At 43.5% G+C, this 17771-nt stretch overlaps 2 protein-coding genes and 1 non-coding gene across 6 annotated transcripts in view; 2 read left to right on the forward strand and 1 right to left on the reverse strand.

The window, feature by feature from the left end:
- Positions 1–224: 224 nt before the first annotated feature.
- Positions 225–297, forward strand: Trnar-ccu (transfer RNA arginine (anticodon CCU)). The gene has a single exon. It is a non-coding gene; the product is annotated as a tRNA-Arg (tRNA).
- A 143-nt stretch (positions 298–440) lies between these two features.
- Asns (asparagine synthetase) lies at positions 441–3387 on the reverse strand. 2 transcript variants are annotated; one of them, XM_070669045.1, is made up of 10 exons: positions 3257–3387; positions 2911–3167; positions 2714–2839; positions 2405–2641; positions 2143–2317; positions 1779–2008; positions 1566–1693; positions 1069–1358; positions 751–985; positions 441–660 (listed from the first exon to the last, which is right to left on the reverse strand). In XM_070669045.1, the coding sequence occupies exons 2-10, from the start codon at positions 3034–3036 to the stop codon at positions 510–512; spliced, it is 1698 nt and encodes a 565-aa protein (XP_070525146.1). In that variant the 5' UTR covers positions 3037–3167; positions 3257–3387; the 3' UTR covers positions 441–509. The 2 variants fall into 2 exon arrangements, with proteins under 2 accessions (XP_070525146.1, XP_070525147.1); XM_070669046.1 differs by having other exon boundaries at positions 2911–3041; positions 3257–3374.
- A 12-nt stretch (positions 3388–3399) lies between these two features.
- Snf4agamma (SNF4/AMP-activated protein kinase gamma subunit) overlaps positions 3400–17771 on the forward strand; it is a 39187-nt gene continuing 24815 nt past the window's right edge. Inside the window, exons 1-5 of one of the 3 annotated variants that reach the window (XM_070669042.1) lie at positions 3400–3515; positions 10417–11130; positions 11732–12306; positions 17099–17186; positions 17412–17740. In XM_070669042.1, coding sequence (XP_070525143.1) covers positions 10425–11130; positions 11732–12306; positions 17099–17186; positions 17412–17740 — 1698 coding nt within the window. In that variant the 5' untranslated portion in view covers positions 3400–3515; positions 10417–10424. Of the gene's footprint in view, positions 3516–4240; positions 4588–4634; positions 5180–10416; positions 11131–11731; positions 12307–17098; positions 17187–17411; positions 17741–17771 lie in introns of those variants that run through there. The other 2 variants (XM_070669041.1, XM_070669044.1) reach the window with 2 other exon arrangements.

The raw sequence follows: 17771 nt of genomic DNA on the forward strand, positions 1-17771 counted from the left end.
CTTCGTATATTTTGTGTTTCATGGCGCTTTGTCGAGTGTACGTACTAACGAAAACGAACTGCAGTTACGCATTAAAGAAAAAAAGAAGCGCATAGGCCTCTCCTTTTCACATGGCGGCTCGATTTCCGTGCATCACGTACGTATATTTTTTTTTATATTCCTGTTTCTCGTGGTAGTCAAGTGTCTACAATATGTACTATTGCAAGAGCGAGTGAACGTCAACAGCCCCTGTGGCCTAATGGATAAGGCATCGGTCTCCTAAACCGGGGATTGTGGGTTCGAGTCCCACCAGGGGTATAATTGCTTTTTTACGGTTCAATTTTTTTCTTTTATCAACGTAAATAAAACTTGTAAAAAAGAAATGCAGATATCAACCGGTTGATATACATTTCATTTTATCTAATCGCAAGTACGTGGAATGAAACGGAATATTCGATAAATAGACTTAACGAGGTCTTTAATATCTCAATACAGTAAACACATAAAGTTATTAATTTTCCTTATCTTCTTTAAATTGTAACTCGATTTTCTTCATCATTTGCAGCATAATGCTTAATAAATCGTGCAGACGGGTCGGTGACGCCTTTTACCCAACGAGGCATCCAGAAGTAAGGTACGAAACTTTCTGCTTGTCCTTTGTAATGTGACTCAAAAACGTTTCTGATAAAGACAGACGAAAAAAAAAAAGAAAGATTTGATTCGATCTAATAATAAAAAAATGGTTTACTAGAGACATTTCTATTTAACTACCTGTAATAGAATGCTTCTTTTGTTCTTGGAGTGCAATGAAGATATTTAGTATTAGCGTTTTCCAAGTCTTCATTAGCAACACGGTCTTCTACAATCTCTTGGATTATTTGAAAAAGAGATTTCTTTATAGAAGCGACACCGTCACTAAACGCTTCTTTATGCCTCCAAAGTATGTTATCGGGCAACAAGCCAGTTCCATCAAATGCAGATCTTAGCAAATGCTTTTCAATTCCCCCTGTGCATATTAATACAGCGTATAGATAATAATTGTTTATATAATATTTAATATCGTGTATGTGTAAATTGTTATCGATCTACCTTGAGGTTGTCTGCTATCAGGGTCCAAAGATAGATAATAGTGTGTGAATTGGAGATCTAAAAATGGTACTCTGAGCTCCAAACTGAAGGCACTGGTTGTTCTATCCGCTCTTAAACCATCATATAAATATATATCCTGTAATAATCTAAGAGATTCGTTATGCGCATCTATCGCATTAGGTGCATCTCTGAAATAAATGTAGCCTTGCGCCAGCTCATCCGCACCTTCTCCACTAAAGATCACAGTTGTTTCAGTATTTTGTTTTATATACCTCGAAATCAGGTACATCCTGCAAGTAAATTTTAATATTACGTATGAAGCATTCTATCGTCATTGTGGCAGTTTATTATTTTTCATTTAAAAGAGAATATATAAAAAGAATAATGCAAATTTGCTGTTCTCTGTGACGTTTAAAATTTATACTATTTAATAGTTCGGAAATTTGAATCGAAATTTTGATGTTAATTAATAAAAAATAATTTTTTATGTATAATACCCAATCGAAGCGCGAATAGTAGTAATATCGTATGTTTCTAAAGAATATATAACTTTGTCCAGAACATCGATTACATCCTGCTGTGTGAAAATAATTTCGTGATGCTCAGTGCCGATGTAGTCTGCAACCTGATTTATATAATATTCTAGCTTTCATGTGACTTTTGATAAAAAAAAATAAAAGGTAGCAAAGGTGTGAAAGCTTTTTACAAACCTGTCTGGCAGCGACGATATCTGGACCGTCGCCCATACCTATCGCGAAAGTCTGTATTTTGTAGGGCAAATTATATTCCTTTGCATGTTTCACCAATAAAGCAGCAACTAAGCTGGAGTCTAGTCCACCCGACAATAGACAACCTATCCGTCTATCAGCCATTAGTCGTTTCTCCACAGCTGCTGAAAGCAGCTTTCTAATATTGCCTTGAATGTCATTTGAAACTAAAGCTGTAAAAAAAAAAAAAAAAGTTATAAAATATTCAGGTATTTTCAATACTGTGACAGTCAACAAGCTTATCTTAATTTATCTTAATGATAAATCAATTTTATCATAATTGCACATCTGTTATTATTTATCTCACCATTTGAAGGGACATATGTGTGAAAATATGGTCTATCACCCGGTTTGTGATAACAACAGGTCTCTATGAGCTTTGTTCTCCCATCGGGCAAAATTTCATATTGTTCATAATGTCCTGGAGGAAATGGTTCCAGGGTCCACTTGCCGTTTATACGTTTTGACATTGCCATCAGGCCCTGAAGCATTATTTTTAATTTATACTATTTATAATGAACAAAAAATTTAATAATCAGAAAAAAAAAATTATTTGCTTCTCAATGCACCTTGCTCTCCGAAGAAATAACTAGCTGGCCGTCGTTTGAACGTAATCTAAATAGTGGTCTTACGCCATATGGATCTCTTGCTATTAATATTCTCCGTTTTAAAATGTCCATCAAACAAAATGCGAATACCCCGTCCAAAGATCGAGCAACATAATCAGCGCCTGCATAGAAATACATATGCGCGATCACTTCCACGTCGCATTTAGTTTCGTGTTCGAAATCATGTTGTTTTTGCAACTGCAATATATCGCATTTTTACTCATTACGATAACGCTTTAAGAAAGATAGCGAGGAGAGGCGATACGTTACTTTTGCCCAATTATATATTTCTCCGTTGCACAGAAGAAACAGATGCGGATATTTGTGTACCCTCATCGGCTGCATTCCATAGAGGCCGTCAACGATGGCCAGTCTGTGAAAGCCCAGGTACCCATTCTACAAAAAAAAAAAAGAAAAATGAGTTCCGAGCTTTGCATGGAAAACAAAGGAATTTCGACGGCTCTTACCTTGACTCTATTATCAAATTCTATTTTAAACGCCTCTGGTCCGCGGTGCGATATCTTGTCAAAGTTGTCGCAGATGCAGGTCAGGGGTTGCGTATCCAGACCGAATAGCGCCCAGATTCCACACATTTTGCCTTCGAACAATCAAAAACTCAGGTCAAGAGTCCGGTCGGCGGTCTTTGATGCCACGTGCTCGTTGCCGCGTGTCACGAGAGGTTTGTAGTATCTCAAAGAATACCTCGCGAGGTATTTAATTATTTCTATACAAGAAAAAACGTTTTGATAACGTTCAGAGTTGTTTGATGGACGACGATAATATTGTATAATTAATAAATTTAATCTTTTTTACTTTTCAGAAGTTTAGAAGTCCGGACACCAGTGGCCGCTTGCACAACCCACACACACGGTACTGTGCCTCTGATCTTCTGGCCCGCGCTTTATATATGGCACTCCGATTAGTGATCGTACGTAACATACGTGGACCGTCGGTGATGTGGTGGACGCTCAATTCGTCGCCTTTCTGATGTAACAGCCGCGCGTGATTGAGCGAGTGGAAGACGTCGGATATGCCGACCGATACAATACCTAGCACGGATAAGCCAAAGAAGGTATGTATGTATTTTTGAGATTGTCGTACCGTTCGACGTGATACCTAGGTCAGATTAATCCAATGCATTTAATTTATCTGTGCGCTCGACGCTTGTGAAGCCTAAACCGGTCATGGCTTTGCGAACTACATTTTAAATTCGTTATTCATTCCTTTTTGCGATATCGTTGAAAAAATATTAATACCGCGGTTTTGGACGAAGGCGATATAAAAAATTGATGGTATATTTTTATAACACAATGCGTGATTGCGGGAATGTCGGACTGGATTCATAAACCAAGACAAGGTTCGGGGATTAAAAATGAGAAACGGTGGATAATATTTTTTAATAAAATTAAATTTATTCATTTGAAAAAAACATCTGGAAAATTCGTGTTGTACAAGCGACGTAAAGTTTCCGAGAGTTGAAACGACGTGAAGAAGTATGCGAGCGTCGTGGATAAGATGGCACTGGCGGTATCTATGAGAAGGCGTCCGGTGGCGTCTCAGTCGCGACGGTGGCGGCGCCGGCGACTCGGATGTCGGTTACGAGCGACGCGCCACTTCTTTCCCTTCCGGTTGGCCCTCTTTCTCACTCTCTGTGCAGAGACGCGGGTCTTTCCGCACGGCGTATTTTCGCGCGCCGAGTGAGAAACCGTCCGCGAGCGCGGGTGTACCGTACCCGTACCGGCGGCCTGCGCGCGGTCTGTCCCGGATGCAGGCGCGCCGCTCGCGTCGGGTGTGTCGTGATCGTGCCACCGAGCCTCGCCAGCAGTACGAACGCGGACGCATACTCGCCGGTGGCAACCCGCGCGGAGTACGGGGCACGGGGCCAGGAACGACGGAGGCAGGCAACGGCAGACCAGTGACGGCGGCGATGGTGGCGGTAGCGGCGGTGGCTCTCGGATCAGTTGCTCGTCGCTCGTAGACTCGTCTTGAATGTGGCCGACGCGCGCGGTAGCGGGACGACGCGGACAGTCGGCGCTCGCCGGTGCATCGAGGAGGATGCGCGCCGTACCCTGCCGGCCGTATCACGGCCTATAGGCGCGCGGCCACCATAGCCCGCTCTTCACCCTCTCCTCTCCTTCCCATAGGTAAGGTGCATTTTCGTAAGTGCTGCTCTGTTCTTCGTGTTCTCCGACCCCGGCGCGAGTGCCACCGAGTTCCCGCGAGTGCGACTCGCTGCCGTTGCACGGCGTCGTCGGGAAATCGAATGAGTAGTCTTCTTTCGAGGTTAGCCATAGTGCCTTCGACCCCGCGCGACTAAACAGCCGCCCGAATCCGAATTTCGACACGTATATACATATACGTGGCACGATTTTAATCCGCTGCGTTTGTCGCGAATTCTCGCGTGTCCGACCGGCCGGTCGATATCCCTCCGGCTCCGGGAAACCTCCTCACGAGGCAGACGTGCCACGCTACGCGGACATTTCCGCTCTTCGCTAGACGTACGCGGCGAGGACGGCGTCGTTAACGGCTCGCCGCTACCCGCACGCGAGCTCGAGACCTAACCTCGGTCCTTCCTCTTCTACCTGCCGCCGCGCAAGCTACGCGCCGTGCGCGCGAGTCGATCGACCATCCTGACCGGCACGTAGCACGTCGTCGCCGATTCATTCCCTCCATCTTCCCCCGCGTTCGAAGGGCGAGAGAAGCCGGCTGCAGGAAAACGGGGACGACAGCTCTAAGGTAACAGATAAAATGTGTATGTGTAAAATATGGATCATACGTCGTGATTTTCTCTCTCTCTCTCTCTCTCTTTTCTGTCTCTTATTTTTTCTCTCTCCCTCCCTTTCTCTCGGTTCCATTTTTGCGCTCATCCGTCGACCGCAACGTCGGACGTTACCGTTGACTCGTCGCGTTATCGATTATTACACTGCTTAATTATCGTAACACGTGGCCGTGGCTCGCGTGCGCCGCGGCTTCGTCTTTTCGCTTTTCCGTTGGAAGCGTGCCCCTCTTCACCTCTTCTCCCCGAATGTTACGTTTCAATTTCGAATCCGGCAAGCGTTTCAGCTTTCGCCGTCACTCTTCTGCGTGTATTTACAGTCGGATAACCCGCGTTCGCACTGCCGTTTTCGTAATTTAGAACTGACCGCGATAAACGGTGCCGATTTTGTTCAATTTCGTTCCCTCTCCCTCCCTCCGTGCATTTTTATCTACTTCGAAAAATGGTGATTTTTCACACCTTGCGAACTACAAAATCGTCAAAAGTGAAACTTGTAATTTTTTTTTTTTTTTCCTAAAATTCTAACACTCATTATCTTACACCGAATTTTAGTGAAGCATTTACATTTTTATTGTTACGTCAATGCAATTTTACTTATATTTATTTTTTGATAAGCGAAATTTAATATTGTTATGAATTAATATCACGACGAGAACGCAGAAACATCTACGTGGCTTAACAGGCACGCCTGCCGTCGGGATCGAATCCGCAATTTCACGAGATTGAAAAACGCGCCTCGTCGCCCAACTCTCACGAGGGTGTCGCTTTATTTGCACGTGCAAAACGGATAAATAAAATATTCAAACGGCAAACGCGCGCGCTGCTGAACTCGAGGAACTTGGCGGCTTCTACGGAGAATTTTCCAAGAGTGCTTGCACCGTGGAGACGTACGTTATGTATATCTTTAACGAGACAACATATGAGACAAGGTCAGGGCTTTTATTACTTTCTTACGTCGCCCCGAATCAATTTTTCGCGGAGATTGCAGGGGGGAGGAGGGGAAAACGGGCGACGGCTAAGAATAAAGCGCATTTATCGTCGAATAATTAATGAATAAACCGAGCTACGCTTCGCCGAGCTTGGCGATTCGATGTAAGAAAGAAAAAGAAACTGGGGCGGGAAAGGGGAAGACCGAAATTCGCGGCGTTATATCGAAATTCCGTTGCGAAAACGCAAGTGGACGCTTTCGATTTGCATAACTTTTCGCGTCACTCACGTCAACTCGAATTAGCTCGAATCGATAGCTCCCATGCACGCGGACGAGAAGAGCATTTATCAGAGTACAAAAGTTAACGCGCGCGATATACCGAACGACTTGGTGATACGTGAAATCAATTTAATTCTTTATTCCGCGGTGCAATTGATCGAGCTGAATTTCAAATTTATTTGACAAGATTCCGCATTTACATTCGATATTATGATTTGTTGCAAGCGATGAGTAGACTTCACCGTGATACAAGGATGTGAAAAAATGATACCGAAGCGCAGATTGCCGCATTTTAAACGTATTAATATATTTTACACGATTATTTTACGTTGAATTAACGTATCGTATTTATTTCAAGAGTGTTTAATCCCGGCTTTGCTTTCTCCTTTGTTGTCCGCGCGATCAAAGCATAGCCGATATGCGACGACACGGATTAAATGAAGAGAGCAGAAATGGAAACGGCGCGAACCGGCTCGCGCCAAGCCGCGCTATCGAACGGGAAGCACCTAGTATCGCTGATCTTGAAGCATGATCGCTTCTGCGATTATTATGCACAACGACAGTTGCGTGAGTGGTAATAACGCGAAACGCGATAACGGGTACAAAATGCCGTCTGCGCGTAAGTGATATATCGTTACTCTTTTTTTATTATCTGCCATTCGAACGAACGACGATTTTCTTGCTCGCGTACCGTGTCGATGTACGATATTCGTAAAAGCCCCACTAGCAACGTCATTCTCGCGAAAAGCGAAAGGAAATGTGTACTCCGAGGCGAATATAGGTGATCGCCCGGCGCATATTCGTTGTATTGTACGACGTGATAAATCGGAAACGAAAAGAGAGGATTTTCGAAATGAAAATGTATTGAGTACGTGTCACATCGACGTGCCCATTGTCACCGCGATTGAGGAAAAAAAAGAAACTTGACTTTTATTAATTTTCTTTTTTTTTTTTTTTTTCCTTTTTTTTTTTTTAACCGCGGAATCGTGACCTTTCGCTTGACCGAGCAGCCAGTATCCCGCGTGATGGACAGGCGTGGCGATAAATATACACGTTACTCATTTTTCTCTCAAAAGGCGACGTTTGCACAACTTGGCTGTCGACTGCGGCCGAGTCCAATAACAAAGTCGCCCGCGGCGGAAACCGCGGTAGACAACGCGGCGACGGGGATCATCCCGATCATCATCACCGCCGACGACCAGTCATCCTCGCTCGCGATAACACCTCAACCGTGAAAACTCTTGGCAGCCACGCCGAAATCCGCGTCGTTTCGCGCGGCTCCCGGCTTCAGGTTCCACGTCGCGCGGCGTGTTATAAGTCGACAAACGCGCAAAGAAAACGGGTTTTTTTTGAAAAGTTTCCGAGGACATTTTTCTCTGAGCCTTGCCATTCCCACGGCGTTCGATCGCCGCAAATCACGTCACGTTTCGTGCCCGGCCTCGGAAGAAAGATTTTCTCGCGGTCGAGTTTCGAGGGTGGTGCCAAAGGATGAGATCACTCCGAGTACCTATATAAACGGGGACGGACGAGCGAAATTCTTGGTAAAGCTCTGTCGCAAAACCCGTCGCGTGAAGTAACACCCTCGATTTACCTTCCCAGCTGAGAGCCCGCGACAATCGCGGCTGATTGAGCGGTATCCCTCGCCGCGTAATTTAACGTGCTTTTTTTTTTTCGTGATAATTTTCGCAAATCGAACGTCCACACATGTAGAATCATCAGTCGCGCGGTCTCTCGCAACGCCTGGCCGATTCGCGTGCGGGATTCCTTCGCTCGCGGTCGCCTTTACTCACTTGGACGGTAATTGATACCGAGCACGTGCTTCCCAGTGATCGTCACGCGCTCGAGCCAAGATGGATCGCCCCGTTGTCGGCCACTTGGATGACCACGCGAAACGGCCGCACAATGGCGTGTACGTAATGGCGTGGATTTTATCGCGGCGCACGCGATAAGATCCCGGCGAAATTCCTTACGAATCCCCGCGTCGTCGCGAATCGATTATTGCGCTCATCGCGGCTCGCTTTTGTGTCTTTATTAGATAACGCTTGCAGCAACCGATTGGTTCACTTCCACATAGCGATCACGTCGCGAAAACTGACCCTCGTATCGCTGGAGTCCCTCTACCCGCGGCCGGTTCGGTGAATCACGAGACGAGACACGCAGGCTGCAGTTTTATACGGCTTACTGTAGACGAACATTATTATATGTAGATACCCGCGGCTCATTACCGCCACTTATTTCGCTCGGCTTCTTTTCTCGCTTTGACGTTTGCGTAATCGTGACGGAAGCGTCGTGAGAGCCAAGATAAAATACGTATACTTTTCATCATCGCAGACGTGCCGCGGTGGAAATTAATCTCGAAATGTTTGCCGAGTATCGAGGCCACGTCGCCGCTGATGAGACGAACGAGCGAGATAAAAGTGAATTTTTCAGGCCGAGATCAGTTTGGAGGTTCCCAGATACCGTTTTTCTCAACGTGATTGTTAAGTGCTCCAAAGGTCCGACGACGACGGTGGGCGTTGACCTTGAATCAACTGTTCTCGTTGCTGACGGGTATATTAATACACCGCATGACGCCTGTAAAAGACATTGTCCTGCCGGGTCGCCTAACAGCGTTTCGCGAATCTGCATTACGGTGCAGCATACCTTCGCGAAAGCTGCCCTTCGTATCCGAAAACACCTGTTGATCAAAGTGGGAATAATTTTCGACAAATGTTTCCCGCGTCGAGAGAGAGAGAGAAAAAAAAAAAAAAGAGAAATCTTTAAACCGCTCACGCGTAACAGCTGGAGGTCTGTAATAAGGAGAACGTAATATTTTACGATCGCACGAAGGAGAATGACCATTTGATGAATGTAGATCACGTAACGTATAATTTATACGAGAGAGATTTAAAGATTAATATTTTTTAATTCTAGTAAAGTGACGTGGTGTGTTTATGAAAATAAAAAAAAAAGAAAGGGTGAAATAAAAGTGATTTGCAACGCGTTAGGTCAAGCGTAAAAAAATTTTACTAGAAGTAGAGAAGATGTAGCGTGGCACACGGCGCAACAATAATTATTGTTGTAACTTCAGTAGTGGATTACCTAGTTTTATACATTGTTTTTTTTTTTTTTTTTTTTTTTTTCGCGGCATGTTGCCGCGTGGCGTGTGATAAGACTCAGCGGTGAATTTCCTCATGATACTTCCAAGATAAGAATGTCGATATAAAATCGCGTTTATCGGTTCTCCACCGGGACATTGTACCACGATAATACCGTTTTCAATTCTGCGTTTCTGCCTTTTATTGTTGAATTAATACGTTGCCTCGCGCAAGGGAATAAAATGATTACCTAATCGTTAAAAGTATACAGAAGCATTTAATTCTTTTTTTTTTTTTCTTCTCTTTCTTTTGCCTTCTCTCTTTCGCCCGAGAGTAATGATAATCTGAGAAAAAATTGATGGATGATAAAGCAGATTTTTTTTTTTTTGGTTACTTGCGAAAAGGGTTCGCATAAGATGTCACGTCCGCCAGACCGCTTCGAATCAGGTCCGCGAGCCGAATAACGTTTTACGTCACGCGTCAGCACGCGGTAAACAAGTAATTCGCGCACGATGAAGCTTGGCGTTCGGCCAAAGAACCGGTAAAGTTCCAATCCGCTATTTCTTTTTATCTTAAGTGATTTTGGGTACAATGCGACTGGTTCGTTACTCCTTCGTCGGTCGCCCTTGCGAACCGAGTTGTATCCCGCGAAATCTGCGGTTATCACTTTAATTGCTTCAGTTCTCGTGAATACATCTTCGAGACGTGATCTCGACGAAAACGTAGGTAATGCGTATGTAGAGAGGTAGGCGCTATGTTGCTGGCGCATTGCGGTAAGCAGTAGGTACGCGCTCTATTTCGCGATCGCACCGACGTAGCCTAGCGTACGTATGTATGGGGAAACTACATAAGAGCGGGAGAAACCGACCTTGCGCGCCGGAGAGTTGGAGATAATTCTCGCCTTCTCTTTCAGCTTCCTCAATGGAGGGTACCGGTAACGACAAGCAAAATGAATCAGACGAGTGCGACGTGAACGGGGACAATAGGAAGCAGGATGACGACGATTCAACCGGGCAGGAGGACGTCGAACGGAAGATGAAGGCGGAGGACAAGCGCGAGTCCTTAGAGAACATGAAGAACGAGATGAAGACGCTGAAGCAGTCGTTGTCGGCCGACGACGACGAGGCCGACGAGGAGGACGAGGCTAGCAAAGAGTCTGCCGACGAGGAGGAACGCAAGGAAGCGCAAACTGGTGGCGAGAAAAAGGAGCAGGAGTCGTCCAGTGACAGCACGTCTACCAGCAGCACCGACGACGAGTCCGAGACCAGTTCGGAGGACAAGACGGAGCCGTCCAAGCCGGAGACAGCCCAGACGACGCAAACGGAAACGACTTCGCGGGAAGAGTTAAAGGACAGCGCGTCCAAAAATGAGGACACGACGGACGATAGCGATATCGAAGATGATCTGGTCTCCGCGATCAATTACAACACTATTACCTCCTTGGCGGCGCTCAAAGATATGTTGCAGTGCTCCGGCGAGGACTCTGATGGCGTGGATAGCTTCTTCCACCATTATTTTTTGTCGCATGTAAACAGGCTGCCGTCAAGGAATCAAACTCATAGTCCGTATCCCTGGGGCAGGAGATTATCCGAGTGCCGGGAGGAGGATGAATACGAGACCGAAGAAGGTGAGAGTTTATCCTTTGTAGTTTACCCTCGAGAAGAATTAATTGTTTCGGATCGAACCGGATTCCGCAAACAATTACGAGAAAATCGAGCAGTTACGAAATATAAGCTATTGCGAGGAACTCATCCAATGAGAGCTAAGATTAGCTTAGTGTGCTCGCGTTTGGCAACGCATGGCGCGAAAAGTCACTCCACTTAGGTAACGATCGCCTAAACGTATTTATAACACGTTTTTTTTTCCTGTTCTCTCTGGAGCCCGAGATACGATCCTTGACCGTTTATTATAACTGGTTCTGATACGTACATAAAAAAAAGCGCGATGTTACTTGTTAAAAAAATTTCTTTAATCACGTTAAGACAAGATTTGTAGCTATATTTGACACTTTTTTTCATTTTTGCTTCTAATAATTTAACAGCACCGACTATGTTTTATCGATGCGCAATAAAGTTGTCGCGTCATGAATTTTCCGACGATCCAACGGGGTCACAGACGCGCCTTTGTGCCACTCCTCGACCTTGAGGCTTCGCGCGTGAATCGGATAACGAGAGCCTTGTCGCGTTTCCATGGCGTTTGAGAAGCTTAAATTGCAATGACTTTTGCAGGAAAGAACGTCGAAATTCCAAGCGTCGATAGTAAAAAGGACACGCCGAAGGCGCAGGTGGAGAAAACCGACAGCGTTTCCTCTAAGACGTCAAAAGCGTCGAGTCCGTCGTCGTCCGAGAACTCGAGCTCTGAGAAAATCGACGAAAAGTCTCTGGCGACGTCCAGCGTGTCGGATGCGAAGCCACCGTCACCGTTGTTAACGGCCATGCCGATGACGGCGACTACGACGCCGACACCAAGCACGACCGCGGCGACGACAACCGTCGCGACGTCGGTTTCTGGTAGATTTACGACGTCCACCGTGACGTCACCAACGTCGACGTCGAAGCCTCCTCTACGACGGAGACACACTACCGGCCCAGGCATGACCTTCCCAGCAACGGATCCCCCTTCATACTCCACCAGCATGACCTTCTCGAGGACCAGTCCATTGCCCAGCCCGCATTTCGACAAACGTTTCTTCGACAGCAGTCTGATCGAAATGAAAAGTCAAGCGAGCAGCACCAGCACCCTTGATTACGACTCTACGGAGGAGGTATGGGTGCGCAGGATGGATCTCGCGCAGAAACGACGGGTGAGTTATTATCTCAAGTATTAACCCGAATGATTATGAGAATTAATTACAAATTAATGAGGCGCGCGAAAATGTTACCGCTTAATCGAATACGACTAAAGTTTAGTGACTCCAGAGAACCTACGTTCAACAAGTGAAATATGTTCTCTTATAACTTTTTTTTTCTTTTTTTTTTTTTCACCGTCAACTAAATATTTGAAATGCAGCAGACAATTTTATAACGAATAACTCTTCATCAGGGTAATATTATTTGAACTTGATTCAGTCGACAGAAATGCAAAAGAAGCGTATTTTTCAACGCGTCGTGCGTATTGATCAAATTCACATAAAATGCGCTAAGCCGACAAATTTTATACGGCTATAGGTCTTTTTTTTTTTTTTTTTTTTTTTTTTCGAAAACGAACAGTGGCTTTCGCTCAAACAAAATCGTATTATTATTTTTCGTGTCTCGTCCCTTTAGGGATCGAACATCTAACGACATGTGGACAATCGAGCCTCGTCGGCGTCGGCGTTCCATTTGCTCCGTCTATAATTGCACCAATTAAGCAATTGCCACGAGTAGAGGCAGTCCCGTAAATTTGTTTACAGCGAGCCCAGCCGGTCGATTCTTGCGAAAGCGGATCGTACGAGTAATCCTATCATTCATTCGTGAATCGCTCGTTGTTTCTTTCTCGATTATACGCCACGATTATTCGTTAGCTGCACGTCAACGAAACGAAATTGAATTCGTCGCCGTCGTCATTGTCATTGTGCTTGCGCCCATTTCTCCGAGTGATGCTTTATTGAAATACGTTTATTAAAACGCCTCAATGGCGTGTACGAAATTATTACCGCAACACGATTGAGAATTCGTTTAGCTCGGAATATTTTTCTCAATAATATTGTTGATTTGCCGATTTACTTCGTCTCTTTCTTATTTCATCTTTAACGTGTCGTGTCTGTTGAATAAGCTCTTGCATTTTTATGAGCGCGTTCCTTTTGCGTGTCGAACAGCACAGATCGTAAAACCGTCATTGTGCAAATATTTCCTATTAGCGTCCAGCTTCCGTGAGCAGCTAATTTGAAACGCGATCGTGTTGTCGCATACATTTAAAATAATTAAAAAATTGACCGTAGGGAGAAAACTTGAGGGCTCTCGTTTCTTCGATTCTGTCTTCTTTCTCTTTCTCTCTTTCTTTTTCTAAAAGCGGACTACCTTGGCTAACAAAATTTCTTTCCGAGCTGACAATCAGAAACTAGAAGCGAGATAAATGTAGGAAACAATTGCGAATTATGTTTCGATTATTATTATTTTATTTTATTTTTTTTTTTTTTTTTGCAATTGTTACAAGTTATTTTTACACGATCGTTAGCTTTTTTATTTTCTCAGCGCTCGAGTGTAACGAAGGGAAGACCGGATCATGTGTTTTTAAATGTCGTATCGTCTGCCCCAGATCTCCCGATGTGGTTCTAACGGAAGGGAGTGAGGCGAACGGGTACAAGGCTTCCTTTAAGCTCTATCGATTCATGCGGAAGAGAAATTATTGCCGATACCCACGGGGAGGCATGACGAATAGATATTTTGACACATCCGCCGTTCTTGGCGTGTATACTCGTAGGAAATATTGAAACAATATTAATTGGAACAACGAGACGAAGTCGAACGTCTTACGTCAAAGCGCGGACACTATTTTCACGAACACGTTTTTCCCGGGATCGCTGTACATTTCCGTCGCTTTCGTCATTTTAGTTTCGCTGTGCAATTCGCTCAATACGCACTTGGCGATTATCTCAATTGTTTTAGAATTCTTTTTTTTTTTTTCTTTTCTTTTCTTTTAACTTTTGAATCATGTTTTGTGCATCAACATTGATATTTTGCAGTCTTAATTTTTTTCAGTTAACGTTGAATCACGTGGAAAGAAAGGGAATAGAAAAGTTTTAACAATCTTATCGATTCTAAGTATTATGAAAACAACAGTCACTTTGTGTTGTACAACGTGAGATAAATTAATTAATAAAGAGTGGTAATTAACGTAGGTCTTTACACGACGATTTAATTTTAATACGTATTATTAATGCAGAATACGTGAAGAGTTGCTTATTGTTTGCTGTTAATTTTCATACTATTAATATCGAATTAAACGTAAATCTTTTTATTTTATTTTTATTTTACTTCTTTAGTTAGTGAATTAATTATTTTTCAACGTCAATATTTTAAAACAAAACTTTGATATACATGAGATTATTTTAAACGCAAATATATCTGAAATAACTTTTCGTGATTTGCGGTTTATTATAAAAAATAATTTATTGTGACATATTAATTAATTTATTTGATATAAAAACAAAAAGATAATATATAAATATCAACGCTTTCAAATCAAAGATAAGAAAAAAAACTTCATGTCTCATGATTTCACTATTTTACAAGAGCGCATCGCTGCCGCGGGCTTTGCACGAACTCGATGAATATTCATGTGTTTTTGATGAATGCTAATTATCTAAAGTAACCTCCGAAACTGTTGACCGCAATAAAACTTATTTGATTGATAATCTCAATAATTTTCACTTTTACTTAATTAAAATTAATGATGGAAAATTAATTCTTAAAAAAAAAATATATATTTTTTTCTTATCGTTATTTTAGCATTAGGACACTTTGATTCAAATTTAAAACAATGAATTGAAGAATACTAGAAAGCAGGGGAGAAAGACAGGATGGAAAAGCGAGAGGCGCGCACGTTGTGCCAATATTGTCGCTACTGATAATTGATGTTACACTTCCGCTTTTAACGGTACAATTGTAAGCAGAACTAACGATAAGATCTTTTCACGTGTAAGAAAACAAACTAGAAACGTGATAAAATTCGATAAAAAATAGGTCGCCACGCGGTGATGCACGGAATTATTTTTGATCCAGCGATAACGTTGTTATGACAATTGTCGGAATATTAATACCCATTACATCATCAATAAAAAAAAGGGAGATTGATTGAAATTCGAAATTCTCGTGCCGGAACGCACGTGCCGCCAGTCAACGCTATCTTGATAGACTCGTAAATTTTCCAGCTCCGTTTTGAAATTGGCTTACGTCGCGCAGACTTTTTAATTACGAGACCAACATCTACTTCAAGTGCAAATACACATTATTAATTACTATATTAATTATTAAAGTCGTTCAACAAGGTCAATTAATTGAAGAAGGACCGTGCCCGAAGATAACACTTGAAGAAGCTGTTTGTTACGCCTGTAGACCTTCGTTGTCGAATTTTGATAAGGATTAGCGTAGCCGCGACGTTTTGAGAACACCGGTACAGTGTGTGAGAATCGTGACTAGTCGTAGTGCGATAACGAGACGGCGTTTACCGCGGGGCGAGCGATGACCGTCGCTCGAAGGAGAATCGTTATCGCGATAACGAGTTGCGAAAAGATAGTGCCCGTGAGATACTGGGTACTCGGCTGTCCGGAATACTCGTCACTCGGCGTCGAAATCTCGATGGACGCGCGATATCCGCGGGGCCGATATCCGAGAGAGGTGTTACGTTTTTCGACTCGACGACCGCGAAATGATGTCGGTGTCCCTCGGGAAGGTGCGCAAGTACTCCCTGGTGCCATATCTGGACCGTTGCCCGGAGTACCACGGGACTTATAAGGTATATTCCTCCGAGGTATCTTTGCAAAATTACGTCTCATTCGTGGGACTTATGTATTCACGTCAGCTTCGGGCAAGGGACTCCTTAACAAAGGAAAAAAAAAGAGAGATAGAGGATGCTGAAAATGAGAACCTCTCGAAGGTCGCCATCCTGTCGCGCCCTTCTTCGATCTTGTCTTCTATTGTGCTCCGCGGGAATTCACGTGAATGCGCATAACGAACGTCCACGCGGGGGGTGCCTATCAATATCCTCTTTATAAGCTTAGCAATTTGTTACCTCGCAATTATACCTCGCGACCCGTCATTACATTCTCGCCGACGACTCGCCACTTATCGTTAACGAATAGCATTTTTATTAAAAAAAAATCCCGTTGTCACGCGAACAAACGCGAGATGACAATCGCAGAAACGGTATGTGAAAATATCATTCAGATATTCTGTGTATTATTCTCTTTTTTTTTTTTTTTTTTTTGAAAAAACAAAAACGTCAATGCTTCATGCAACTTTAAGAAATAATGCAGCAGCAAATCGGAGACAAATCGCTTTAAGTTCATCTTTTCTTCTTTTATCGATACATTGAGAACGATTATGGCGTTGAGTGACGTGTTGCAGCTGACAAAGTATGATTCATTCTATCTGTTGTATGGTACATATTCAGTTAACCAAGTAATAGAATAAAAATAGATTTTAGACTTGCAAATGTTAAAAACACTCGGAGAGCGGCGAGCGCAAAGCAAAAGTGATCGTACGCGATGTTCGTTGGACATTTTCCAGAGTGAATCTCTTCTTGGACGAATTCCAAAGATATTATTATTATATAATCGAGTACGCTTATCTTGATTATCTCTCTTATTATTATTTTTTTCTTTTTCCTTTTAATGCTCGAATAAATCAATGCATAGTTCTGCCGCGCGAACCACGTTGCGTTTTGCCACCCGAAAGGCTCAATATATATAAGAATGTATACGTAAATATAATCGCGTTATCGTTTATCTGCGATTAAACAACGATATCTAATCACCACCTCGGCGTTGTCTTGGGATCGCGGCTTATAATAATTCTCAAAAGCCATTAGAGCTGCAACAGGAGTCTCCCACTTGTTCGAAAAATTCGTGCAAACAATTCGATCGATCGTCTTTAAAAGCACTTTCTTCTTTTCAGGAGCTTGGTTCGCAACCATTACCAACAATCGTGACCGAGGACGCGGATAATTCCGGGCATGTTTCTCAAGGCCACAGACCACGAGCAGGTGAGTTGATAATTGGGGATCGTGTATGCAGTCGTTATATTTTTCTTCTCTTCCGGAACACGCGATCGACATTCACGTTTTGTAATCAGATCCGTATCACTTAATCATTATCCGTTCATTTTCATTAATACATTGACTGAAACCTGTCGGATAGATAGATTTGTTTGTGTACTGTTAAGTTGAATGTAATAAAACACGATATTTATAAAATCATTTGACTTGTAGATACGTGGGGCTCGCATTCGAAGACGATTAAAAAGTCTTCTTATGGAAGCGCGCCTAGCTCTGGAAAGTCGACTCCTCTCCCGCAACCGGCCGAACCATCGACGAGCTCATCGAGTTCTAGCAAGGGTGGTCGAAAGACTTCCGGTACCCGGTCTGGTTCAACCAGCCGTAGTAATAGCGCGGAACGTCGAAGAAGCGGTGGTGGTACAGATGATACCGCCAGCCCTACGAGAAAACCGGCGCTCTTCGATGCCTTCAGACCGAGGAGCAAGTCGGACGCTAGTAAAAGGAAACCCAGTATTATAGCTAATATGAAAAGTGCCGTTCAGGTATAAATAATAAAATACATATTTTATGCGT

The sequence above is a fragment of the Cardiocondyla obscurior genome, linkage group LG18 (assembly GCF_019399895.1).
Source record: "Cardiocondyla obscurior isolate alpha-2009 linkage group LG18, Cobs3.1, whole genome shotgun sequence".
Lineage (NCBI taxonomy): Eukaryota > Metazoa > Arthropoda > Insecta > Hymenoptera > Formicidae > Cardiocondyla > Cardiocondyla obscurior.